The sequence below is a fragment of the Alexandromys fortis genome, unplaced genomic scaffold (assembly GCF_014885135.2).
Source record: "Alexandromys fortis isolate MF-2015 unplaced genomic scaffold, M_Fortis_MF-2015_v1.1 scaffold_119, whole genome shotgun sequence".
Classification (NCBI taxonomy): domain Eukaryota; kingdom Metazoa; phylum Chordata; class Mammalia; order Rodentia; family Cricetidae; genus Alexandromys; species Alexandromys fortis.
The window spans coordinates 2819145-2846412 of NW_026067991.1; the positions used below are offsets into that span (position 1 = coordinate 2819145).

The 27268-nt window shown below is 44.7% G+C and overlaps 1 protein-coding gene across 1 annotated transcript in view; it reads left to right on the forward strand.

Moving 5' to 3' along the window:
• The first annotated feature begins 60 nt into the window (after positions 1-60).
• Lmln (leishmanolysin like peptidase) overlaps positions 61-27268 on the forward strand; it is a 65802-nt gene continuing 38594 nt past the window's right edge. The window contains exons 1-10 of the mRNA XM_050159836.1: positions 61-395; positions 3919-4016; positions 4879-4909; positions 6106-6188; positions 6719-6836; positions 11143-11321; positions 15150-15255; positions 16776-16870; positions 21409-21526; positions 25557-25664. Coding sequence (XP_050015793.1) covers positions 105-395; positions 3919-4016; positions 4879-4909; positions 6106-6188; positions 6719-6836; positions 11143-11321; positions 15150-15255; positions 16776-16870; positions 21409-21526; positions 25557-25664 — 1227 coding nt within the window. The 5' untranslated portion in view covers positions 61-104. The remainder of the gene's footprint in view (positions 396-3918; positions 4017-4878; positions 4910-6105; positions 6189-6718; positions 6837-11142; positions 11322-15149; positions 15256-16775; positions 16871-21408; positions 21527-25556; positions 25665-27268) is intronic.

Below are 27268 nucleotides of genomic sequence, written 5' to 3' on the forward strand. Positions count from 1 at the left end.
GGGTTCCCACAGCCCGGGTCACGTGGGCTGCCTGGCGGCCTTCATTGGCCTGCTCGACGCTCGCGCGGACGCCGCTGCCCCGGTCCTCCGCCGGACCCGGCGTAATGCCCGCCAATGGCGAGGCGGCTGAGGGCCCGCCACCTGTCCGCAGCCAGGGCGGGCGGCGGCGGGGAGGCGTCGCACTCCATGGTAACGACGCCGGCTCGAAGATGGCGGCCGCTGGGGCTGGAGGAGCGGGCGGCCTGGGAGCAGGCCCGCGGGGCCGCTGGGGCGGCTGCCTGTGGGTGCGAGGCGTCCTGCTCGTGCTGGGCGGGCTCCCGGCCGGCGCCGCGGCTGCTCCCGTCTCCCTGAGCACTTCGCCGCCGTGTCGGCATCACGTCCCTTCCGACACTGAGGTAGGGCGCAGCGGGGCGCGAGCGGGCCGGGCGAGGGCGTGCTGGGGTAGCACGGAGGGTGTGGCGTCCGGGGCGGTGGACTGCAGGTGCTCTGCAGGAGGAAGCCGGCGCCGGTCCGCCGTCAGCCCCTGCTCCCGACAGAGCGCAGGAGTTAGACACTTGTCCTCTTCCCGTTCCTCTTAGCCAGGAGCCCTGCAAACTTGGGCGAGCACCAGAATAAGCAACCGAAGCAGTTGTTAAAACAGCTTGCTGCCCCACTCCCTCACTTTCTGACTCAGGAGGTCTGGCATGGATCCCCACGGTTCTGATCCCTACATCCTGATGCTGCTCCCCCAAGCACCACACCGGGAACCGCTTATTTGAAGACTTGAAGCGGCTTATGGGAGAACAAGACAACTGCTCTTGAGGACTGCTGAGAGGTCTCTGGAGACAAAGTTCCGGCTTTGCTTTCTAGTTATTTATCGCTGTGCTGTCTTTCTCCCATCCACCTACCCCTGCAAAGTCTGCTCCTCTTTCCACCTCTTTCTCTCCCAGTTTAAATTCCTTTGGTCTTAGTTCAGGTCTCAACCTCAGATCTGCCTAACCAAACCAGCCCAGTAGAATGTTCTTTCCATTTCCACAGAACGCCTTATCTGCCCTGTATCCTGGCGCTTAACCAAGTTCTGCTCCGGTTACACTTAGCTCTCGGACCTGCCCTGCAGTGTAATTTAGTCCTAAGTACCTTGAGATAACATTTGTGTTGTTCTGAGTCCTTCATTTGGAGGCAATCCTGTGGTTCCTGCTCCTCTGCGAGTAGACAAGCACTTGAGACCGGACTGCATGGTGTGATTGGCGGTTCGCTTGTATCAAGAAAGCTTTACCGAGAAAAACCATTTCAGCTCAGAAATCTCAGCCTGCTGGTTTTGTAGTCATTTCCAAGAATGTGGTGTGTAGGCTGTTTACTCTATGAGCCAGGCTATTAAGTGGTTGTGTTGTGATTGTTTGCTTTGCCGTTTTTGTGAGCCAGGGTTTCATACAGCCCTGGCTAGTTGTGAGCTGGAGGATGCTGGAGGTCTGATATGCCTGCCCCTGTCTCACACACCGTGTGCCTTCTTGCAGGGCTGTAGCGTTTATCATGACACTGTCTTTCAGCTGCATTATTTTACGAATTTTATTGAGACTGGGTCTCCGTAACCAGGCTAGCCTTGCATCCGCTGTGTAGCTCAAACTGACTTCTAAGTCTCATCGAATAGCCCCTCTGAACGCCATCTGATATTTTTGTTGTCTCTAGGTTTTTTTTCTTTAAGACTGTAGTCCAGACTGGCTTGAACTTGCTGTGTAGCTCAAGCAGGCTGGCCTTGAACTCCCAATCCCCCTGCCTCAGTTTCCAGAGTGCAGCATCATTCCTGACTCTGGTCCTTTAGCTTCTGCAGTGAGCTTTTCATTTAAGTCAGTGTTCTTTTAACCCCCCCCCCCCACACACACACCTGGTCCATAGGGTTAGTTTCTGCTCCTCTTCCTCAGCATGGGTCACACTGTGCTGATGGCTGTTGAGTCTTCATTAGGTAGTTTCGCTGTGGGCTGCCCCTCTGGCAGTCTTTCTCCTGTAACTGTGGTGCTGGAAGATCTGAACACTTCTACCCAGCAAGCTTGTAAGACTGTCTGCATTCTGTCACCTATGCAAAACCAGAATGGGGTGTGTTCCCAGGGGGAAAGTAGCCTTATAAATCAGAAGTGCACTATATAGATGAGGTTTATTTATGTGCATTGGTGTTTTGCCTGCATGTGTGTCTGTGTGAGGGTGTCGGTTCCCCTGGAGCTGTAGTTACAGACAGTTGTGAGCTGCCTGCCATGTGGGTGCTGGGAATTGAACCCAGGTCGTCTGGAGGAGCAGCCAGTGCTCTTTAATCACTGAGCCACCTCTCCAGTCCCCAGTTTCTATATTAAGTAGGTTCTTACAAGCTGTGCCTTTTCGTCCTCCAGTGCCTTCAGATAGTATTCCTTTGTGGTTTCATTTTCTGAATCAGCAGCTCATGCAGCCCAGCCTGGCCTGGAATTGACTTTGTAGCCTCTACCTGCCTCCACTTCCCAGGTGTTGGGATTTAGCCTCAAGTCATATTCCTTTCAAATATTTCCTCCAAATGTGATAATATATGATGTATATGAAACTACCATTCCATTTCCGGAAGCCAGCAGTTCCCATGTCCATTTTTGATGTTAGTGCTAAACTTTATGTTCTGGATTCTGCAGTCTGTCTGTGGCCTGTTCTATATGTTGGATCCCCTGTAACTGGAACTACAGACAGTTGTGAGCTGACATGAGGGTACTGGGAACTGAATCCCTGGTCCTATAGAAGAGCAGCCAGTGCTCTTAACCACTGAACCATCTCTGCAGCCCCTAAACCTTTGTAATTTTTATTTCTCCTAAGGGGTAGGGGTCATGTAAATGATACCCAGGGAAAAGATAAACGAAGCACTCTCTTGTATGAAGTTTTAAAAAGTGACCTAAGGTTCTTTAGAGCTGGGGTGATAGCTCATTTGGTGAAGAGCTTCCCTTTCAGGCATAAGGACCTGAGTTTAGTGTTCTAAAACCTGGTTTAAAACTGAAACAGAGGCCGGGCGGTGGTGGCACACGCCTTTAATCCCAGCACTCGGGAGGCAGAGGCAGGCGGATCTCTGTGAGTTCGAGACCAGCCTGGTCTACAGAGCTAGTCCCAGGACAGGCTCCAAAACCACAGAGAAACCCTGTCTCGAAAAACCAAAAAAAAAAAAAAAAAAAAACTGAAACAGACATGAATATCATACATACAACCCTAGCCTTGAGGAAGCAGAGACAGAGGCACTGCTGGGCTTACTAGCCAAACAGCCTATCCTACGTGACAGCTTCCAAGCTTGTGAGAGACCCTGTCTCAAAATACAAGGTGGAGGGCATTTGCCGCCACATTTGTGTGCACACATGTGCATCTGGGTGTACACATACATGCACACGCGTGTGCACGCTTACACTTTTACACTTTTAGTCTCTTAGTCATTTCTTTCCTTTTTTGAGACAAGGCTCATTTCTTTCCTTTTTTGAGACAAAGTCTCCCTACTCACTCTGGAGCTCTGGCTGGACTTGAACTCACAGAAATAGACTGCCCCTGCCTCCCCCGTGCTGGGAATAATGGTCTGCCTCTCTTGTCATTTTCTAAAGACTTGGAATCAGCAAAACTAGACTCTATGTGACAAACTGCAAATATTAGCAAAGCCCAAGCCTTTTTGGCAGCTGCTGTTACTATGGTGATTTACTCACGTCACTCAAGTTCAAAATACTTATCTGTCGGACGATAGCATTTGCTTGGGAAACATTGGGTGTGCAGGACTAACATCTTAGAATGTAAAGTAAGGGACTTTAGGGGTATATCGTAGTTAAACTTGGCTCATTAATTTTGTTTAGGTCTCAATTGGGTAGTTAAATAAACACATTATATTTAAATTCTACTTATATAAAGAAAAATGTCATAACAACCTTTTTAAAAGAGTTTTCAAACTATTCCTTATTCTAGGTCATAAGTAAGGTTCATCTTAAGACGAATCATGTGGTCAGGAGAGACACTGATGGGCACCTGCGAATCAAGACTGTCTACGATGCAAGCATTGAAGAGTAAGTTTGCCGCTCCTTTGCCATTCGTGTATTGTTGGTTTGAGACATCTTACCGTGCTGCCCAAGCTGTCGCTCCTTATGTTGCCCAGGCTGGCCTCACACTAACTCCCCATCTTCCTGTCTCAACCATGTCATCTTTTTCTCCTGTCAGTCTAAGGAGTAAAGATATTTTTGTGGTTATCTAACATAGTATCTATAGATAGAGCTAGAAATAACTCTAAAAGAACTAGAAGTAACTCTAAATAGAACTGAGTTGAAATCACGTTTTATTCTGAGTAGGCAAAGGCCATAGTATGTAGTTAAAATCTGTTTATTGTGAATAATTTAAGGAGAACAAATTCAGCCTTACTTGCCTGAAGGCCTGGAAGACACTTGTCAGTAAGTTTTTAAAGGAAAAATAAGAGGGGCTGCAAATATGAACAATAATAAGGAAGTTTGGAGAATTATTTGCTAGGTAGATGCTGTATGTAATGGGATGTCATCCAAGAGCGGTCCAGACAGCAGGCAGACGAGTCTGAAGTAGAGCGATCCGTGTCTTTCTCCAGCCTAACCGTCTGCGTGAGCGAGATGTGTGCTATTAGACTTCATTCCGTGTTTGGGCACAGGGTGATGTCTCACAGACCCGCTGCGATAAGCTGAGACTCGGGAAGACAAGCTCCCAAATATGCAACTGTGTGCTTCTGGGGGAATGTCCTAGGGCCCTTGAGATATAATCAGAGAGCTAGGATGTGCTGTGACTTAGGGTGGCCGTGCTCTTCTTGTGTGGTAGAAGTTCCCACTAGGCGAGTATCCTACCGCCCCTTATGAGCTACGTCACCACCCCTTAGAGCGCCAGTTCTTACGTTTTTCTCATCATTTTCAGGCTGCTCCCAGAGAAAAGATACCTTGTAAAGGTATGTAATAATAAATACTCGTGAAGTAGATACTTTAGACAGGTACATTTTATTATGTGCTAATTCTCCCATGAAAAAGAACAATGTATACGTGACTGGCTTGTGAATGAAGAAAAGATTTTGGTAGTAAATGTATTTTTCATTTTAATAACGGTGTTTTATGATAATGCTTAGCAAAACTTAGAATTTAACATTAAATTAATCATTTTATAATTTGGTATCGTCAGTCTGTCAAGTTTTGAGGGAGCAGAGCATGCTGAGGACAGGGTGGGCACAAAGGGCAGTTTCGCATTCTCTGCATGAGGATTGACTGGCGTGGCAGTGTGACCTGGCCGAGGCATTATTATTTCCGCTTTACTCTGTGTGTGTGTATGTGAGTATAGGAGTACGCAGAGAAGTCAGAGGCTGAATTTTAGAAGTGGCTCTCGTTCCGTCACAGTTCCCAAGGCTGAATTACGTCCATCAGGGATCAGGCTTTTTTGGCACATGCCTTTATGACTAAGCCATCTCACCGGCTCCAGAGATTTTTTAGTTTTTGTTTTTACATAGAGTCCACCTCCTCATGGTGTGTGTGTGTGTGCATGCACACATGCTTGTGCACAAACAGGCACAGTGACGGTCAGAGGACAGCTTTCAGGGTTTGATCCCCCTTGCTCCGTGGGTTCCTGGGATGGAAATAGGATTCTCAGTGTTCAACAACAGGTGCAGTTACCTGCTGAGCCGTCTCGCCAGTCCTCACCGGTCCTTAACTGTGGGTGGAGCCTCACAATGCATACTAAGCCAGCTCTCTATGGCCCACAGACTTAATGAGCTTCTACATAAGATTTTTCTTAACATAAGCCACCTTAATACCAGAATCTAAAACAACCTTGAATTGAAATAGTTACTAGTAGTTGGAGTGTACATCCTCATTAATGTTCTCAGTCATCAGTAGCTGCGGTTATGTTTTCTCGGGTGGGTGAGTTGGAACTGGGAAAGTTCCTAATGCTGTATTCCCAAACCCCACTAGAACACGATCTGTCTTTTCCTCCTGGATTCACTCTCTGCCATCACATGACCTCAGACAGGTGTCTGTATTCTAGAACCCTAGGAGTTTTCTTCCTCGGTCTTAAAGCCATTAATACTCTATGCTTATTTTCTTAAACACACTGTATCCCATGACTGTGATTCTAACTAAGTTTTTCTGTTTTACCTAGAACAAACTCTTCCCCCAAGCTATTTCTTACTTAGAGAAAACATTTCAGGTTCGTCGACCTGCCGGCAGGATCTTACTTAGCAGGTATGAGACATCAGTGATCACTTTCTCCGTCCAGTTAGCTCTGTGACTGCCCTTTCTGCCATGTGGCAATGCATGACATTAATAGTGGAATTTTATTACGTGTATTTAGAAACAGAACTTAAAAGGGTTGAAGAAGCCCCTGCTGAATGACCCCTTTCACTGTAAGCTGTTGTCGACACGCCTCCTTCCTCCTCCACATGGTTGTACTATTTGTTTTATGAGGTGTTTGATACCCCAAGTCAAGAGGACTCCCTAAAAACTGAAGTCTTAGTGAACTGTCTGCCTAGTTAACAGTAACCATTCTTAGTGAAGTCATGTAGTAGGTGTATAGTTACTTTCTGTTGGCTAATAAAGTCCCGTGACCAGGGCGGGGCTTATTTGGGGCTGATGGTTCAGAGTTGGGTTCCGTGGTGGTGGAGAAAAGGTGATTGGTGGCAGGCAGCACAGTGGCTACCAGCGTGTGGCTGTATTTTAACTGCTGTGAACTGTTCTTTCTTTCCTGTGATTCTTGATGTGTGGATAACACAAAGACAATGCGCTACAAACCAGTACCTCCGGAAGGAGAATGATCCGCACAGGTACTGCACAGGGGAGTGTGCGGTGCACACCAAGTGTGGCCCCGTTACCGTGCCCGAGGAGCATCTCCAGGTAAGGCTCGCTGCGCTGAGCAGGGCTTTCCCTCCCAGAGTAAACGGGAGGTGCCCAGTCCCCGGAGCAAGCGGAGCAAACTTTCCGGTGACAGCGCCAGGGCACAGTAACTCATTTGTTTGGTTTTTGTGGCGCTCTGGAGCCAGCCTGACGCTCTGCATGCTAGGCAAGCACTCCACCATCCTGAGACTCCATTTCCTACCAACAACTGGGCACAGTTAGGGGTCTGGCTTTGTTCCTCACGGCTTTGCAAGCCTGTGTGATCTTTTCCTTGACCCGTCCACATTTGTGCCTGGGCTGCTTGTTTACTTGAAAACTGTCTTTTTTTGTAGTTTTGTTTTTTTCAGGAACATTTCTTTTAGCACTTTAAATGGGCAATTTAATGTGTCCTAAAATACAAACTGTCAGCTTCAACCCAAGTTTGAACTTTATTCCATAATACTAGCAGCTGCCCAGGCCCAGTGACACAGGCCTCCAGATTTACCGAAGCAAGAGGATCACTTGAGCCTATGAATTCAAGATCAGCTGGGGCAACCTTGCAGGGTTCTGTTTCAAAAAAGGCATAATAGCAATTGTATAATATGTGTTCAGGAGTGTTCTTTATGAAATTATAACTAGACCTATTTAGGTTATTAAATTACAGTGCAGCTATAAAATGGAATGGTTAAAAAATGAAGTCAGTCAGTACTGACTTGAAGTGATATTTAAGCTCTTAACTGAAAGAAGAAAAATTGGAAGTCAGTAAGTAGGTCTGGTTAGCTTGTTTATCTGAAAAGTACAGATCGCATATGCAGAAAGAAAACAAAACCCCATGCAGTGAGCCAGGTGCAGCAATAATGTCTAGTCACAGCACTTAGAGGGCAGAGGCAGGAGGCTCTCAGAGGGTTTGGTTCCAGCCTGGGCTACATAGCAAGACTTATTTCAAAAAGCAAAATAAATAAGAAAAAGGAGTATCTGGAGGAATATACACACTAAACAATCCAGATACAGTTCAAAATGCTTAATTTGTATTTTTATTTTTTTCTATTTTGAATAACTGATTTGCCTGAATGATGTGTGCAATACCTGGGGAGGCCAGAAGAGGGCATTAGATCCCTGTAACTGGAGTTGAAAAAACAGTTGTGCACTGCCCTGTGGGTGCCAAGAATCAAACTTGAGTTCTCTGGAAGAACAACCAGTGTTTTTAACCTTTGAGCTGGCTCTCTAGCCCTGGTTTTCTTTCTTTAAAAAAACAAAAAAACTATTTTTAACTTAATAATAAACATATATGTATATATGTTTATGAGCATAGGTGCCCATAGAGGCCGTAGAAATCAGATCCCCTGGTACTGGACTTTCGGGCAGATGTGAGCAGTCTAACATGAGTGCTAAGAACTGAGCTTGGGTCCTCTGTAGGAGCCGTATGTGCCACTAACTACTAAGTCATCTCTCCAGCTCCTAATGGTTTCCGTTAAGGGTTACATGTGATGGGATTGGGGGAGGAGCTGGAGAGACAGAACATTTGCTGCTATTGTTAGACTGGTGCATTTGGTGCACGTGAGGGGCTACCAGCCACCCGTGATTCCAGCTCCAGGGGCTGCAGTACCATGTGGGTACTGATGATCGCACTTGGTGCTCAGGCCTGGCAGTGCACACCCTTGGCTGCTGAGCCTCTCACCAGCCCCTCACTGTTTACAGGTATAGGCATTTTAACAAGAGGGACTGTTTACAGCTGTTGCAAAGCACAGTGAGATGAGCAGAGAGGGATATCACCTTAGACTGCAAGCACAAATGACGTGTAGGCGGGTGTAGGTGTGGGTGGGTGTAGGTGTGTATGTGTGGGTGTGGGTGGGTGGGTATGTTCAACTTTCATTTCTGTCACATTCTGTGTGACAGATACCTGGCCAGAAGTAACTGGGGAGAAAAGGGTTTCTTGCAGCCTACAGTTCCGGGTCATTAAGGGACGTCAAGGCGAGCATTCTAAAGATGGACTTGGTTGGGATTCCAGGGAACTATAGCTGGACCCTTGCTCAGCTTACCTACAGTTCAGGACCGCCTGCTTAGGGATGGTACCACCTACAGTGGGCTGAGCCCACTATATCAGTTAACCTCCCACAGGCCAGCATGCTCTAGGCAACTCCTCATTTGAGGCTGCCTTCTCTTGGGAGTCTAGGTTGTAGCAAGTTGGCCTAGAAGTAGAAGTAACCAGCACACCTAGCTACAGGGGTATGTTTTGTTGTTTTGGTTTGGTTTTTTTTTTTTTTTTCCTTTGTTTTTGAAATGGATTCTCACTATGTAGCCCTGGCTGTCCTTATAGGGAAATGTGTTACAGTTGTAGTGTTGCAGGGATATCCTGACTTATTGGGAAGCCAGGCTATACTTAGAGCCGCAGTTGGACAGCTCTGGAGGGGCAAAGCTGCAAAAGGTGCTCAGCTGTGGAGCAAAGGTGCCCTGACTATAGATAGGGAACCCAGACTACCTGAAGCTGGGGTGCGGTAGGGGATGGTCTCCCCATAAGATACAGTGATCCTGCTTTTCTCCTGGAGAAAAAGCTGAGCTCTGCTCTGTTCCCTTAGGGGAATGTCCTAGCTGATCTGCGGCTTATCTGGCCCAAGATGTTTCTTTTTTTTTTTTTTTTTTGCTAACACTCTGCTAAAGGGGAAGCAGGTGAAGAAATGTAGCAATCTCCTCCAGCTCCGGGGGAAAAAAAGTTGTTACTTTTTTCTGCCCAGCCTTGATCAATCAGTCCTCCTTAAGGAGCGTCCTAGCAAGGTTCTTCTGTTCTGCTCCACCTTGCTCAGGCCCTTAGGGGAACGTCCCAGCAAGTATTTCAGCTCAGTTCCCTAGGTGATGTCCCAGCCAGGTTCTTCTGCACCTGCGACTCTTGAGAAAGAGATTTATTTGGGAAGGAGGAGTCTAGGAGAGAGGCTACCTCTGCCTGGGAGGGATAAATGGCTAACTGGAAGGGCGGAGAGGTTTATATAGGTTTTCTTAGGGGCAGACTTTTCCCAGGTCTCCCTGGGGAGGGATTGGTTAGTTGGTCAGGGGCAGAGATGGCTCTGATTTCAGGGCCAAACTGTGTTTCTTTCACTGGTCCTTTTTAGCTTTTTGACTCTAATCTTAGGACCAGGGCATATTTCTTTCACTGGCTCTGATTCTAGAGACAAAGTGTCCTTCCTTCCTTCCTTCCTTCCTTCCTTCCTTCCTTCCTTCCTTCCTTCCTTCCTTCTTTCCTTCCTTCTTTCCTTCCTTTCTCCCTCTTTTCTTTCTTTCTTCTGGTCTATTTATTCATTGTGTATTCACAGTGTCCTGCCCAGAAGAGGACACTAGATCTCATTACAGATGGTTGTGAGCCACCATGTAGTTGCTGGGAATTGGATTCAGGATCTCTGGAAGAGCAGCAAGAGCTCTTAACCGCTGAGCCATCTCTCTAGCTTCAGTGTGTTTTTTTGACACTAGTTTCAGAGTCAGGGCACTTGTCTTTAATCCTGGGTTCAGGGATAAAGATGTTTCTTTTCCTGGCCCAGGTCTCAGATCCAGGGTATGTTTCTTTTACTGACTCTGGGTTCAGAGTCAGGGTGCTCCAGTTGTCCCTTTTACCCTACAGTCCTAGTACTTCCTCTGTAGACCAGACTGGCTTCGCACTTGCACTTACAGAGCTCTGCTTGCCTCTGCCTCCCGAGTGCTGGGACTAAAGGATTTCATCACTATGCTCAGCTTAGTCTCGGGGTTTAAAAAGCATTTGTTTCTTTTTCTCTGCATCCATGTTTATTGACCTCTATAAATAGCGGTCATTTATTTTCATTGAGTATAAATTAAAACTTTTAGTGAAATAAATTCACTAAAAAGAGGTGTATTGGTCTGGACTCCAAATCCCAGCATGCCAGGTCCTGGCCCCTCCCGGTTCCCCCTTGGGGCCACCCGAGAGTGCAGGAATCCCATTAAACCTGGATATTTTTTAATTTGGCTTGTTGTGATTTGGCTTGATTGGGATTTTTGTTTTGGCAGAGAGCTCGCCTTAGGAAAAATTTCTAACAAGAGATAAGAACAGAACAGAGAAAAGGAGGTGGGATTTGTGGTCCTTGTTATGGTTTAAGAGCCAGAAATCTTGCCTCATTGCTTGGTATGGATTTAAGGGATCCTCCTGCCTCAGCCTCCCAAAGTCCTGGGACTGTAGGTTTGCAATGCTTGCCTGCTCAGTTTCTGATTTGGGGGAGAGTTGAGGGAGAATAAGTGAGAGTTGAGTGATGTGCATCTCCAGCCTGCAGTCACCTGATAGTGCTGCTCAGCTAAGTCTGCCCTGCCTTTTCTGTGCTCCTGTGTGCAGCAATGCAGGGTGTGCCGAGAGGGTAAGTGGCCCTGCGGAGCAGTGGGTGTGCTAGACCACGAGGGGGTCCAGGATGCAGACTTCATCCTCTATGTCGGTGCTCTGGCCACTGAACGGTGCAGCCATGAAAACATCATCTCCTACGCAGCCTATTGTCAGCAGGAGGCGAAAATGGACAGGTGAGTCTTCCTCCCAGGCTGCTTCCCAAAATGCTTTAGTGTACCGGAAGAGGAATTTTGTATCTACTCAGTTGCTTCTAGGACTAAGAAATAAGTTGTTCAAGAAAAGAAAGCAAAAAACTTCCCTTGATTTTTTTCTCTTTTCTTTAAAAAAAAAGTGTTTGTTTATTCTTTGTGGGTATGTAACCTGAGGTAGAGGTGTGTGTGTGTGTGTGTGTGTGTGTGTGTGTGTGTGTGTGTGTTTACACCACATGTGTGCAGGAGCCTGAGGAGGTCAGGCATCAGATTCTCTGAAATTGGAGTCAGGGGCAACTGTGAACCACCATGTGGGTGCTGCGAATCAAACCTGGGCGCTCTGGAAGAGCAATCAGTGCTCTTAACTACTGAGCCATCTCTCTCAACCTCTCTTTGCCTTCTTCATTCCAAAAAACTCCAAGAAAAGAATACTATCAAGAGAGAATTTCTGATTAATAAACAAAACACAAAAGACTGAGATTTTTATTGTCATATTAATTCCTATCCAAGGAACCAATTTGGACTTTAAATTTTACCTTTAACATCTTACACTGTAAGAATATAAGAATATTCTAGTATTTTACTTGTATTTCCTACCAACTTAACATCTTAATTACTGGGTAAGTCAATAAAAATTGATTACATATGCAAAAGATTGCCTGTCACACACCAGAAAACTACTTAAAGAAAGTAGAAACTCTCACGTGACCTAGAGCAGTGTGGTTCTCAGCCTGTGGGTTGCGACCCTTCCTGCAAACCTCCAGCTCCAACAATATTTACATTACAGTTCATAAAAGTAGCAAAATTACATTTATGAAGTAGCAACAAAGATACTGTTACAGCTGGGGTCCCCACAGGGTGAGGAATTGTGTTAAAGGGTTGCAGCATTAGGAAGGCTGAGAATCATTGACTTAGAGTGTTACAGTGTGAAATTCAGAAGTTAGCATGCTTGATTTGTGTGCATTTCAACTTTAAAGAGTTTATTTTTTTCTTTGGTGTGTTTGTGTATTCGTTTATTTTTGAGCTGGGGTGTTGCTAAGTAGCCCCCAGTCGGCATTGAACTTTAGCGATCCTCTCACCTTGGCTTCTGAGTGGTGGGTTACAGATGTATGCTTCCAGTTCCTGAAGGGCCTGAGGAAGTAAGCGTGTATTGTGAAAGCCGTCAGCCACTACAGTGGGATTGTTTCTTCTTCTCACTGCTTTACAGAGAACCCAGCAAAGATAGGTTAAGGGGGCTGCAGAGATGACTAGGTGACTAAGACCATATGCTGCTTTTCCAAAGGACGCCGTTCCGTCTCCAGCACCCTCACCAGGCCCACTCACAGCTGCCTTGTGTGATGCTCTAGTGCCCTCATCTGTCCTCCGGGAGTACTGCACACACGCACACACACACACACACACACACACACACACCCATACTCAGGCTCATCTGCATCTATTTAGAAAATACAGGGCCCAGAGCGATGCCTCAGTGATCCAGAGCTCAAGCTTTTGCTCTTGCAGAGGACATAGGTTCAGTTCCCAGCACCTGCAGGGTGGTTCACAACCGTCCTTAACTCCAGTTTTAGGAGATCAGATAACTTCAGACCTCTGCAGACACCAGTCACATATGTGCACATACATGCATGCAGGCTGAACAATTGTACACATAAAATGAAAAAAGAATCTAAAAATAAATAAAAATAAATTTAGCCAGAGGGTGGTAGCACATGCCTTCAATCCCTGGTACTATAAATACTGAAACACCCTCACAGATCTCCGCCTGTCTCTGCCTCCCGAGTGCTGGGGTTAAAGGCAGTGGAATATTTTTGAGACATACACCTTCATTTGTACTTCAAAATCTAGTTCTTTCCCTCAATTTGAACTAAACCATGTGGATTGCATATATACAAAATCACTTTTTTTTTTTGGTTTTTCGAGACAGGGTTTCTCTGTGGCTTTGGAGCCTGTCCTGGAACTAGCTCTGTAGACCAGGCTGGTCTCGAACTCACAGAGATCCGCCTGCCTCTGCTTCCCGAGTGCTGGGATTAAAGGCATGCGTCACCATCGCCCGGCCAAAATCACATTTTTTTATATAAAGTATTAAAACAACATTGCAAAGACAGAGTACCTATGTGTATTTGGATATTCTAAGGAAAAAGCTCTGAAATACAGAATTTCCAGTCATCCCAGTTTAGGGTGTCCTGTCATAGCTGCAGTACTGAATGTCCCAGGTTAGAGGAGACAGAGGAAACTGTTGAGTCTTGGGCAAACTCAAATGGTTTGAAAAGTAACATGCATAGTATTGTTGACAGTAGTAGCCGCTGATGCTGGACATTAGAAGAGATGGGGGGGCGGTAACAATATTTTTACTGTCTTCTTTATATATTTATTTTCAAAAGAGTTTGTTTCTATTTAATGTATATGGGTGTTTTGTTTGCATATGTGTCTGTATACCACTTATTTACTGTGTGGCTGCAGAGTTATAGACAAGTTGTGAGCCACTGTGTGAGTGCTGAGAACTGAACAGTTCTTGAAGAGTAGCCCATGCTCTCGGCTGCTGAGCATCTCTTCAGCCTTCCTTATATGTTTCTAATTGTTTGAGCATATTCTATTCTACTGTGAGCTTTTAAAACTATTTATAAAAGCCGCGTTGAACTTTCTTTGTGAGGTTCAAGGTGACTAGCCTGGATGAGTGAGGAAAAGGATATAAAAGTCCCAAGTTGCATGTATCTAAATTAGATCGTCTCATTTCTGCATCTCATGATGCTGAAAGCACCTACTGGTCCTGCTGGCCTTCTGCTGAGAGAATTCAGGGAGGAGTCAGGCACGAGAGTCCTGTAAAGGAGAGGTGTTTGTTCTGTTACACTGCTCTCTACTTAGCTGTGGCACTGTAACGATGCCGTTTGATGTGGATGAATAGGAAAGAATAAATGGTCTTTGTAAGAATGACTGTGCAACTAATCACACCTGGGGAAAGATTGGGTTTCTTTGGAGAGTGTTGGTGTGGAGCAAAAGGCGGCAGTGTCTTTGGTCCTGCTCCCTGCCTCCGTGAGAAGTGGTCTCACTGACCAGGCTGCCTGGAGCTCACTTACTACCTGGCTTGAATGTGAAACTCACCAGCAGACTCCAGGCTGGCCTTGAACTCCAAAGTGATCCTCTTGCTTCTACTTCCCAGGTGCTAGAATTGCAAGCATGCTTGGTTTAGTATAGGCAAGTTAGTAAGATCCTATATCAAAATGGAAAACAGAGAGCTGGAGATGAAGCGTTGTAGTAGAGCGCTTGCTTAGCCAGTGTGAGCCCTGAGTTCAGCCGGGAAACAAGGGAGAGAAAGAGAAGTGGAGGGGGTAGAAATCCGTACTAGCAAAAAGCCGTGTGGACCTATCCCTGCCAAAAGGTCATTTAAACAGGCCTGATGGCCCAGGCCTGCGATTCCAGCTATTTAAATAGGACAAAAGTTTGTTATAAGTAGACAGCTATAACTTAGTGAGGTTTATGCTGTTTCCACAGTGGGCGGTTAAAGCGAGGGTAGAGAAAAGTTTGGGTTCCTTCATATTGTCTGTTTGCCACCTCTTTGAAAGACAGCAGGATACATGGAGTTAATTGTTCAGGGTGATGAGCACTTGAAAGCCTCTATGGTGCCTCTGTACCCCTCAAAAACAGGTGCTGCTTTCCGTGCCATTGGAAAGCAGGGGGGGGGGGGAAGCTCGAATTAGCTGTCTGATAGTAAACAAATCATGTCCTTGAGCTGTCTTCTGTAGAGAAGTATAGGTTAGCAAATACTGTAATTACTACTCTGGAATATAGTAGAAAATGTCGTGTTTGTTTTAACAGGCCGATAGCAGGATATGCTAACCTGTGTCCAAATATGATCTCCACCCAACCGCAAGAGTTTATTGGGATGCTGTCCACAGTGAAGCATGAGATCATTCATGCCCTGGTAAATGCTATTGACTTCTGTCACTTCCTTCAGACTGTTGCTTTATTGCTTGTGCTGTGGTCTTAATACATGCTTTCAATGACATGTGAATGCCTAGGGTCATGTTCGGTAAAACCTAGTTAGTTGTGTTCCTTTCGACGGGAATTTTAATGGTCAGGATGGGAGTAGGTTTGAGTTTCACTAGCTGGTATAATTTACAATTAAACTAACATTGCCATTGGGTAAGTAGGACTTTGGAAGAGATGATTAAACTTCTAAAGAAAAGCATCTTCGAGCCAGATGTGCTGACTCAGGCCTGCAATTCTTACATTTGAGATGCTGACCATGATTACAAGTGTGTGCTACTGTGCCCAGTGTATGCAAACCCAGGGCTTCATACTCACTGGACAGCCATTCTGCCAACTGACTGCCTCTGATGCACACACACACACACACACACACACACACACACACACGAAATAAATTGTAGATATATGTGTGTGTGTATAGTGCCAGTTTGAGGCTAGATGCTGAGCTTTTATAGATGCTGTTAGGAGTAGACTTGATCCCCAGCTCCGTACACCATTCAATATTGATAATAATTTTTAGTAGTAGTAGCTGCAGTTTTGACACTTAGTAAATTTGGGTGAAGAAGATAGCACTAAAATGTCCCTGTTATCATTGTCCATGGTGCCTTAGGTTGTGTTTAGTATAAATAGATAATACTTAAGTCTAATATTTATAAATAAAGGCCACTGACGTGGTAGGGATTGGCCCTGTAATTCATTGTTCCAGTTTTATATTCTCAGCTTTTGTTCTGCATTTGGAAATGATCCATGACAGGGTCTCCAACAAGGAAAGACACTAAAATACCTGTAAAACCACACAGATGAATTAAAAAGTGTAATTCCCCACGCTCTGTAGTGTGTGCCTGGAGGCATGATAATCATAGCATTGATATGTAGAACCTGAAGGCAGATTTAAAACATAGAGTGTATTTGGAAAACCTTGTATTGAGCGTTTACATCAGTGGGCTGGAGAATGCATAATGCTCTTTCAGAAGACCCAGCCAGTTCTCACAGCCACGTGGAACAGATTGCAACCACCCTCGCTCCAGCTCCATGGCATCTAGCACCCTCTTCTGGCCCCTGAACATACGTGGGTATGTTCACACAGACAGATGCCCATGAATAAAAATAAAAATAATCTTTTAAAATGTTTACAGCAGTAGTCAAGTGTTTTAAACTGTAAATACAGCTCACTGACTTGCTGTTGAAGGCTGGGGTAACTTCTGCAGAGCTGCGTGGCACTCTTGTGACTAATATTAACACCTCCTCGTGACAGATGCAGTTACCTGTGCGCTGACTGAGCATCCTACTGTATGACTATGTCAGCATCCTGGATGGTGGGTGCTGCTGTGTCTGTGCTCTGACTGAGCATCCTACTGTATGACTATGTCAGCATCCTGGATGCTGGGTGCTGCTGTGTCTGTGCTCTGACTTAACATCCTGCTGTAGGGCGCTTTGAATTCTTCCTTCCAGGGTTTCTCTGCTGGGCTTTTTGCATTCTACCATGATCAAGATGGAACTCCCTTGACCTCACGGTCTGCAGATGGCCTCCCGCCTTTCAACTATAGGTATTTGCGATTTTCATTCTTACTCTTCTTTAGAGGGTGCTAGAACCTGAGAATCACAACACTGCCCGTGCAGTGAATGACGGTGACTTCATGGCCAACCTAAAGGAGCTGAGGATACTAAGACAAAACGGACTTCAGATGGTGTGTCCAGAGGACACCCCTTGCCACTCAGGTGTCTTCCCACCATATTATAACTGATAGTTAGGCTGTGGGGGTTTTATTTATTTAACCTACTAAATTAGCAGTGTTCTGAGCCTAAAACAAGCAATGCTGAAAGCAGTTTATCAGTTAGTCCCAGGACAATAACCATCAGCGTGATGTATATAAAAATAAATATCTAAAATAAGGGTTCATATCCATAATAACACATGCAAATATTCATGACAATTTTATGATTAACAGCCAAATAATATGAACCACCTCAAAATCTATCAAAATAAGTAAATTATAATATGTGTAAAAAAACTGAAAACTAGGGGGCTGGAGAGATGGTTCAGAGGTTAAAAGCGCAGGCTGCTCTTCCCGAGGTCCTGAGTTCAATTCCCAGCAACCACATGATGGCTCACAACCATCTGTAATGAGATCTGGTGCCCTCCATGCCAAAACACTGTAAAATAAATAAATAAATTTTTTTTTTTTATTTTAAACTGAAAACTACATAATACTTAAAAAAGAGTGCATTATTGGCTGGGTCAGTATGTGCATGTGAGGTCATAGGTTCAGTCCCAGCATCAGCAAAAAACAAATTACACCTTTGCTGTATGCAGAAACATACTCAGGTATACTACAAAGCAAAGTAACTCAAATAGTCCATTTATATGGAAATCAGTACTGGCAATAATAAAAGGATAATGGCTTTACTTTAGGGAACCGTCTGCCAACTGCAGTAAAGTAGCTGTCACTGGGCAGTGTCACAGGGAAACCTTCCCAGGTGCTGACTGTTCCAGTCCCTTTCTCAGGGTCTGATGTAGGGTAGCCATTAGCAGTTCATCTGGTACTGGCAAGATGGCTCAGCAGGGAAAGAGCTTCCTGTACAAGCCTAACGACACATGATACACACATACATACATACATACATACACAGATAATAATAAATACATTTTGAATAAAAAAAGCCAACACTTGGTACTGGAGAGATGGCTCAGCAGTTAAGAACACTTGCTGCTTCTCCAGAGTACCTGAGTTTTATCACAGGGCTCATAACTGCTTGTAACTTGAGGTCCAGAGGATCTGACCCCTGCTCTGATTGTCCTGGTACCTGCACATAAGTGACATACACACAGGCACATAATTAAAAGATAAAATTTTAATTAATCCTTATGTTATTTGCTTTTTGTATATTTTGCTTTAATTACAAAGTTCTCCAATAAAATAGTTACTATTTTTTTAAGCATGTATTTGTTGATTTTTAGAATTTTTTTAAGACAGGGTTTTTCTATTCTGCATGTCCTAGAACTTGCTCTGTAGCCCAGGCTGGCCTCAGACTCAGAGTGGGATTAAAGGCGTGCACCACCACACCTGGTTTATTTCTAGTGTTTTTAGAGTAAGTATAAAGTGCAGAATTCTAGGCAGTGGTGGAGACCCAGCTGTGATCTCAGCAGTGGGTGGTGGGGGCAGGAAGATTAGAAATTTAAGGTCAGCCTCTGCCCCGTAATCAGTTCTGGGTTGGTACGGGGACCTCATCTCAAAGAACCAAAGTGGTGGAGGACGACAACAAAGAGACAAATGTTAATGTCTAAATGGATGTTTTTCCGAGAGTGTGCTTTTTGTTTGGTGGTATGGAAGAAGCCGCTCTCTGAGAAGAATGCTGGCCCTGATGGAACAGCGCAACTCTGTGCAGTGGGAGAGTGATGTGTGTAGGGGTCAAGGCAAGCTGATACCTTATGAAATCTTCCAGTATAAATGCAGATGCTAGAGTAGTAAATTCATGTTAGGCATGAAGAATGGGGTTCGCCTCTAGCCTGTCTGGGAAACCATTCCTGTGCTGGTCTTGGTGGTTTGTACCTGTACTCCCAGAATCTGGGAGGCTGAGGCAGTAGTGTAAGGAGCTCAAGGCTAGCCTCTGCTACAGAGCAAGGCCAGCTTGTACTATATGAGAGACTGTTTAAAAGCAGACAGACGGGAGTGAGGTTTGAGAGAGACTGGTACCCTTGAAGAATGTTGGAAAACAGAATGTTGGTTGATTAATGAACTAAAAGCTGTTGTTTTCTTGCTGGCTTTGTTTACTGTGCTTAAATATTGTCTTCCAAATATAGAAATAAAATTAATGCAACCCCCCCCCATAGGAATAAGGATCCTAAACAGCAAGGTACTGAGTGGGAGAGTCAGGGATAAGAAATAAAGAAGGTGAAAGCAATAGTTGGTACCAGGTGGTCTTACACAAGCTGATGACTTATGCAAAGCAAGTTTATTAGGAAATATAGCATCATTTATACCGTAACCACTACCTATGGGAGAGTCAGGACCCCAGAAACGGCATCCTGGACTCCTATGAGGCACTGGCTTTAGCCCTAGGCTGACCTTGCCAAGTCCACTGCTGAAGAAGGACACAGAGCTAAAGTTCTCTTTGTCCTTTCCTCAGGACCTCTGAGACCGGCTTGGGTTGGTCCCACAGAGCAAATGTAACTGCCCTACACTACTGTTGCCATGACTTCCTCACCACACTGGGCTGCATTCTCCTTCCTTCCTTCCTTCCTTCCTTCCTTCCTTCCTTCCTTCCTTCCTTCCTTCCTTCCTTCCTTCCTTCCTTCCTTCCTTCCATTTGTTTTTTGAGACAGAGTTTCTGTCCTGGAACTCTCTGGAGACCAGGCTGGCCTAGGACTAACTGAGATCCGCCTGCCCTGCCTCCAAGTGCTGGGATTAAAGGCGTGCGCTACCACTGCCCAGGTGAACTGGATTCATTTTTAAATAAGGTCCAAAATAAGGTGCCTCTTTCTTTCTTTCTTTCTTTCTTTCTTTCTTTCTTTCTTTCTTTCTTTCTTTCTTTCTTTCTTTTTTTTTTTTGGTTTTTCGAGACAGGGTTTCTCTGTGGTTTTGGAGCCTGTCCTGGAACTAGCTCTTGTAGACCAGGCTGGTCTCGAACTCACAGAGATCCGCCTGCCTCTGCCTCCCGAGTGCAAGGTGCCTCTTTCAAAAACACCAAAATCTCGAAATTGGAAGTAGATATGTTATGCAATAAATGTGAAAGGAACTGGTCCCCCACCCCACCCCCCCACCCGAGAAAGGGCCTAACACGCCTGACTAGCCTCTAACTTAAATGCAGCTAAGGATGACCTTGAATTCCGCATTACAGGGTGTGCCACCACAGCCACTTTACCCAGTGCTGGGGAGCTCAAGCACTGAACCAGCCTAGCTGCATCTGCAGTAGCATTTTAGTTCTGTGGATATATTTTGGGTTATTGTGCAAGCCCCTTTATCATTGTTGGATGTTCTTGTCTCTAACAGGAACTTGGTTTCACGTCTCCTTCATCTAATGTGACTGCAGCCACTGCAGCCCTCTTCAGAGAATTAGTTACATAGTGCATCTTCTAAATGACTGGCCATCTCTTTGTGTCCTTGGATCTAGACAGCATTTCTCTGGAGGAATAGAGAATAATGCCCTTTTAAAACCCAGATGCTCCCACCATCCTGGGTCTTTGCTTTCACAGTGGCCTGGAAGTTGTAGACAGGGCATGGGACCACGGAGCTGCCTGTTCTTCATGAAACTCGTCCATCTTTCATGAATAAGTGCTTCTCAGATTGATGCAGCTTGTTGCTGATTTCCAAGGCTCTGAAAAAGTTGATTTGGCCAAGTTCTTGTTGATTTCACACCAGAGTTTTCAGAGATGTGTACTCTGCTATTTTCCTGAGAACTTTCTAGAATTTAATTTTGTAGATGACATGAAATAATATTTTTCCTTGATGGATAACCAGTTTCAGGGCACAATAATTAAATCATTTTTCACTAATATGACAACATTTTTTTGCTCAGTTTCCTTATATGTTTGGGTCTGTCTCTGCTTTGGTTTCTTTATTTACTTCCTCTTCCTCCTCTTTTTTGTCTTTTTCTTTAAATGCAATAAACTTGTCAGAAGAAGCCATTGAGAGCTGGGGTCTAGTTAGCTTGCCTCGCATCTACAACATCCTGGGCTGGATCTCCACAGTCAGCGGGAAAACAATGCAGTCATCGTCCCAGCTCAGCATTGCTATGTGAACTTTAGAACAGGTTCACTCATCTCCCTAAGCCGCTACAAGAGGCGGTTAGAAATCCTTATGAGCCTGGGTGTGGTGGTACATGCCTGTAACTGAAGTGTTGGGGGGCAGAGATGGGTGGATCTCTGTGAGTTCAAGGCTAGCCTGGTCTACGTAGTGCATGCAAGGCCAGCTAGGGCTACATAGTGAGAGCCTGTCTCAAGAAAGAAAATAAAGTGTTTATAAGTACATTACATGGATGTGGTACATAATAAGCTCTCAAGTGTTTAATTTCGTATGTTACAAGTACTTTCACATTTACAGTTGTAGTAACCTGGCAGAACGACCGTTTTCTTGTGTCATTACAGCCTGGGATTGTACCAGTGGAGTGATAAAGTAGTTCGGAAAGTGGAGCGGCAGTGGAATGTGCGAAATAATAAGATAGTCCGCCACACTGTGTATCTCCTGGTGACACCTCGTGTTGTTGTGAGTACCTTCTTTGTGTCTCGTTTTTCATCATGGTCCCTGCTTTACTGGCCATTTCTGTTTAAGAGTGAGTGCCGAAATTTCAGTCTGTAATAGAAAATGTAGGAAGACAATTTAATAAAGCATCAAGCCAGGACAGAAGGGAGGAAGTGGAAATTTGGCAGTGCATCCCCATCCAACCTGCTGCTCTAAGACAGGAGGTGAGAGGTGCTTGTGCCTAGGGAGAAGCAGCATTATTACGCATTTTTTGTGGGGCTGGGGAGATGGCTCAGTCTGCAGGTTCCTGCCATACAAACATGAGAACCTAAGTTCAGATCCCCAGCACCCCCATGGTAAAAAAACAGGGGCAGGGGCAAAACGGCTAGTACTTTTCTGTAACCCTGGACGTTGATGGAGGAGTGGAGACAGGCAGATTCCTAGAGGTCAGGTGATTGATCAGTCAGTCTAACACAGTGGGTTAGCTCCAGGTTCAGTGAGAGGAGGATAGCCACTGGTGCCTGCTTTGTTGGGGATGGCTTTAAAAGACCATAGCCCAACCTGAAAGGCTCATTCAGTGAGCTGACGCTTCAAGAAGGCCCATAGAATACACACTGAGCTAAGAGCTATTCTTTTTGCCAAAATCTGACATGGGAAAGAATTTGTCACTTTCACTATGTACAGTTTTGGGTATTCCTGCCAAAGAAGATGAGGTGAATAACCAGGGGTCCAGCTGATATCATGACTCAGGAGATGCAGCCGTTTGGAGGATGTCAATGTTCCAGCAACCCTGAAGTGATAGATGCATAAATGCAGTTCTGTGTGGTTTGGTAGCAGTTTCATATATGAAATCCCTTGTTATAATTATTGAAGGCTAAAAATCAAGAAGACTGCCATTGCTGGGATGTTTCTGAGTAATGTCAGACTGCCCCACATATATGCTATCATCAAGAGAACCACTGAGCTGTTTTAAAAACTGTTAACCTGGAAAAGAACGAGCTTACACCAGTGGGTACAGTCGGCGGTGTGAGAAGTCTTTGGATTGGGACAAAATATCTGCAGGCCATATGTCTGCTAAGAAGTTACTGTAAAATACATAAGACTCTAACTGCAAGGAAACAAACCCTTACTTGCAAAATGGACAGGAAGACAGACGTCATGGTGTATGCCTGTAATCATAGCACTGGATGCTGAGGCAAAGGATGGAGCCTAGGCCAGCCTAGGTTACATAGTGTGACCGCGGCTCCTAAAAGGAAAGTAAAACCAGCAACAAATAATGGGCAAAGGACCTGAGAAGGCTTTTTATTTTGTTTGTTTTCTTTAGACAGGATGTCTCTTTGTATCCCTGGCTGTTGAGAATTCGCTCTGTAGACCAGGCTGGCCTCAAACTCCTACCTCTGCCTCTTGAGCGCTGGGATTAATGGCGTGTGCCACCACACCTGCTTAAAAAAAAGTACAGCTCAATAAAAACAGTAAGAAACTTATATATAAAAAAGCAAAAAAACCTGCAAAGAACCAATAGATATATAAAAATGTTCAGCATCACTAACTATTGGAAAATAATAAAACTCCAATAGATATTCCTGTGACTTTTATCAAAAAGACAGGACGTGAGGCACTGGTTGGTCTATGGAGAAAACATGCCCTATTGTTGGGCATGTGATAGCTACCTCCATTAAGGAAAACTCCCATAAACTAAAGTAGAATTGCCACAAGATCCAGCCATCCTGCTTTTGGATATTCAACCATCCAGTGTGAAATCCAGTTTGTCAGATGTCCCTGCTCACGTATTTATGCAGCACAAGTCACAATAGTCAAGTTCTGGGATCTGCCTCAATGTCCGTTAGTACATAATAAGTGAGAATGGTTGTGTATATACAGAGTTAAAGTGGAGGGACACTGTCGCTTATGACATGCATGGCACTCAAGAACATTGTGTGAGTGAAGTAAGCTAAGCACACACCGGGAAGCACTCGGTGCTCGCATATGCTGTCTGAAACAGGGCACGCTGGCGCGGACTCGGTTGGCAGAGTGCTTGCCTAGTGTTAGTCTGTGTCCAGTCCCAGTACTCCATAAAGTGGGCCGGTGTGTCGTGCACATCTGTGTACCCCGTACTCGGGGTGAAGGAAGGGAAGTCAAGGTCATCACAGCTACCAGCCTGGACTACATACAGGCCCTAACTACAGTCAGATAGTGGACACACAGAATGGCCTCAGGTGGGGTTACAGATGACAGGGGCGGGCATGGAAGGAAGGGTATAGGATTTCAAGGAGGAAGAAGGGCTTTTTTCTTCTTAAAAATCAATTTTTTTTATCAGATCTATAGTGAACAAGTTAATACTGCACATTTAAAAATTGCTAGGGTGGGGCTGGAGACTGGTTCAGTGGTTAAAAGCACTCACTGTTCTTTCAGAGGACCTGAGTTCAGTTCCCACCACCGACATGGCAGCTCACAACTGTCTGTAATTCCAGTGTCAGAGAATCTGATGTCTTTTTCTGGCCTCCATGGGTACTGTATGCACAGACCTGTACTCAGAGACACACAAATAGACATAACAGTGGGCTTCATTATGGCATTTTCACACATGTATATAATTTATTTTGAAGCAGGGCGGTGGTGGCACATGCCTTTAATCCCAGCACTCGGGAGGTAGAGGCAGGCGGATCTCTGTGAGTTTGAGGCCAGCCTGGTCTACAAGAGCTAGTTCCAGGACAGGAACCAAAAGCTACGGAGAAACCCTGTCTCTAAAAATCAAAAAAAAAATTATTTTGATCATATTCTTGCTCTTAAATATTATCATTTGATTATAAATCAAATAAGTATTAGAGCTTATAGATATGATAATTAACTTGATTTAACTATTCCATAATATTCATAAATCATGACAGTACTCTACCCTATAACAATGTGTGAGGAAGAGACCTGGTCAGTTGTCCTCATCAACTTAGACCATGAAACCCAGTATGGACAGTTCAATAGAACCACCATCTATGGGCTGCCCATGCATGCTTCAGCATTGCCAGGGTATACATTTCAAATTTTTTTCATTACAATGTATAATTGTAAATTACCAATTTATAATAGATATGAAATTTAAAAATTATTGATATCAGAATTATAAACAGTCATCCTAATAGTCTTTTTGTTTGTTTGTGTTTTGAGACAGGGTTTCTCTGTGTAGCTTTGGAACCTGTCCTGGAACTTGCTCTTGTAGACCGGGCTGGCCTCGAACACAACAGAGATCTGCCTGCCTCTGTGTCCTGAGTGCTGAGATTAAATTTGGTATGCGCCACCACCTGGCCTAATTTTATTTTTTATAATGTGACTTTTGGTGTTTGTTGAGGCAGGGTCACATGTAGTCCAGGCTGTACTCTCTGTAGGCTATGATGACATGAACTCCTAGTCTCTTGCCTCTAGTAACAAGCACGTGCATGTAAAAACTGTGTGTCCCTTAAAGCCAGAAAGTGAAGAGGTGTCTCAGTGGGTAGAGTGTGCATCCAGGAGAACCGGAGTTCATCACCCAGGTAGCATGCTGGAAATCCCACAAATGCCTGCAACTTCAGCTTTGAGAACCTCCGACACCCTCCTGCCTGGGTCCTGCACACAAATACACACACACATAAATAGTTTTTAAAATCAACCTTCAAAGAGAGAAGAAATTATTAAGAGAAATAATAGTTTTCTAGCCAAGAGGAATGTGATAATAATATCAAAATATTTGACTATATTAAAACTGTATTTTATTTTTTTTAATATTTTATTTATTTATTATGCATACAATATTCTGTCTGTATATATGTCTGCAGGCCAGAAGAGGGCACCAGACCTCATTACAGATGGTTGTGAGCCACCATGTGGTTGCCGGGAATTGAACTCAGGACCTTTGGAAGAGCAGGCAATGCTCTTAACCACTGAGCCATCTCTCCAGCCCCTAAAACTGTATTTTAAAGAGGTTCTGTTTCATCAAACCGATTCTTTCACACCGCTTTATCCTACCCTGTGATAAGGAGTGCTGTCGTCTTATGCTGTGGGTATTTGTTTCTCTAATTCCCAGGAAGAAGCACGGAAGCATTTTAACTGCCCAGTTCTAGAGGGAATGGAACTTGAAAATCAAGGCGGGATGGGCACTGAGCTCAACCACTGGGAAAAGCGCTTGCTAGAGGTCTGTTCAGTCTTGTTCAGTATTTATCTTTGTTAACATAATTCATGTGCATAATTCAATTTTATGTAATGTGTTTCTGTATAAACATTTGTATAGAGAGAGTCTGGAAGGAGAATGAATTTACTTAAAGTAAATCAAGCTAAAGTAACTCCAAAATTACTTTGGAATTGAGATTCAGACAGGCTCTGGCGTAAGGTGGAACATCATCAGTAGCATAGACTGCACCCTTGGCTCTCCTAACTGTTAAGGGCTGCACAGTATTCAGTTATGCAAACAGAACAGGCCTGTGTTACTGAACATTATGTTTTAAATAATAAATATTTTTTTTAAGACAGTGTCTTATTATGTAGTCCAAGCTGGTCTTGAACTTGCAGCAACCCTCTTGCTTGTGAATGCTGGGATTGCAGATGTGTACTCTAAGCCAGACTTAAAAGCTGTTGTCATTTTGCTTTTGTGGTACTGGGATTGAACCCACAATCTTGTGCGTGCTTGGCATTTTTTTTTTATTTCTGAGATATATTTTCTAGTCCTAAATTTTCATATTAAAAAAGAAAACAGGCATGGTGGCACACACTTTAGTTTCAGAATTTAGGAGGCAGAGGCAGGCAGATAGATCTCTGTGAGTGGGAGGCTACCCTGGTCTGTGTAATGAGTTGCAGGTCAGCCAGAGCTACATAGTGAGACCCTGCCTCAAGAAAAGATGTGGTGAGCGACTGCTATGCATGCCCTGCAGAGTGGTGGGGTAGCAGACATTCTTGGCTCAGCTAAGCAGTCACGCTCTCAAACCCACACCAGGCCGTGTGAGGACAGCAGAACTGGTGCTTTCCTTGTGTTACACCCAGCTGCTGTCGGCAGTGCCGCCCCCTCCGTTGCAGAGCAGGAACACAAAACTGTCCCTCGGATGAATGTGAGATCTAGTTTGGCTTAAGAGTACTGTGACCCACAGAGGAGCGGGGATCTGTTTAGTGGTTCCACAGACTAACCTTTCAGACTCCACAGGGATGTCCCCAATGGTCACTTTACACAGTGACATCCCAGCTGTGACTTACTAGTGGGTTTCATTATAGTTCTCTCAAGGCCAAGGTGCATCAGCAGGCCTTTCCTCTCATGTGCTCTTGCCAGGTAATGTCCTGTCTTTATTCGGTTTCCGGGGAATAGAGCCAGAAAGTTAATCCCAGGTCACATTGGTTTACACAGGAAGAATCTGGAGGGAGAATTAAGACTCTGAAGTGAAATGCCTTGGTTAGAAAGTGTGTTTCTATATTTTTTCCTCGAGATATGTTTAGATAGCTGCAGCAAGCAGAGCTCGTGTCTGAAGGTCATAAGCTCAGGAAGAACGAGTTTCTCTCTTCAGATGCTGTGGTCTAGGTCACAAAGGGTAACAATGGCAGACACTTATGAAAGCAGATACCTCATTCTTCCTATGGGCATTTCTGTCTTTGTATTTTCCTTAAGGAATTTTCTTAAGTGATTGCCTTTGAAACTATAGAGTGGCCAGAAATGAAATTTTTTTTATATTTATTTATTTATTATGTATACAATATTCTGTCTGTATGCCTGAAGGCCAGAAGAGGGCACCAGATCTCTTTACAGATGGTTGTGAG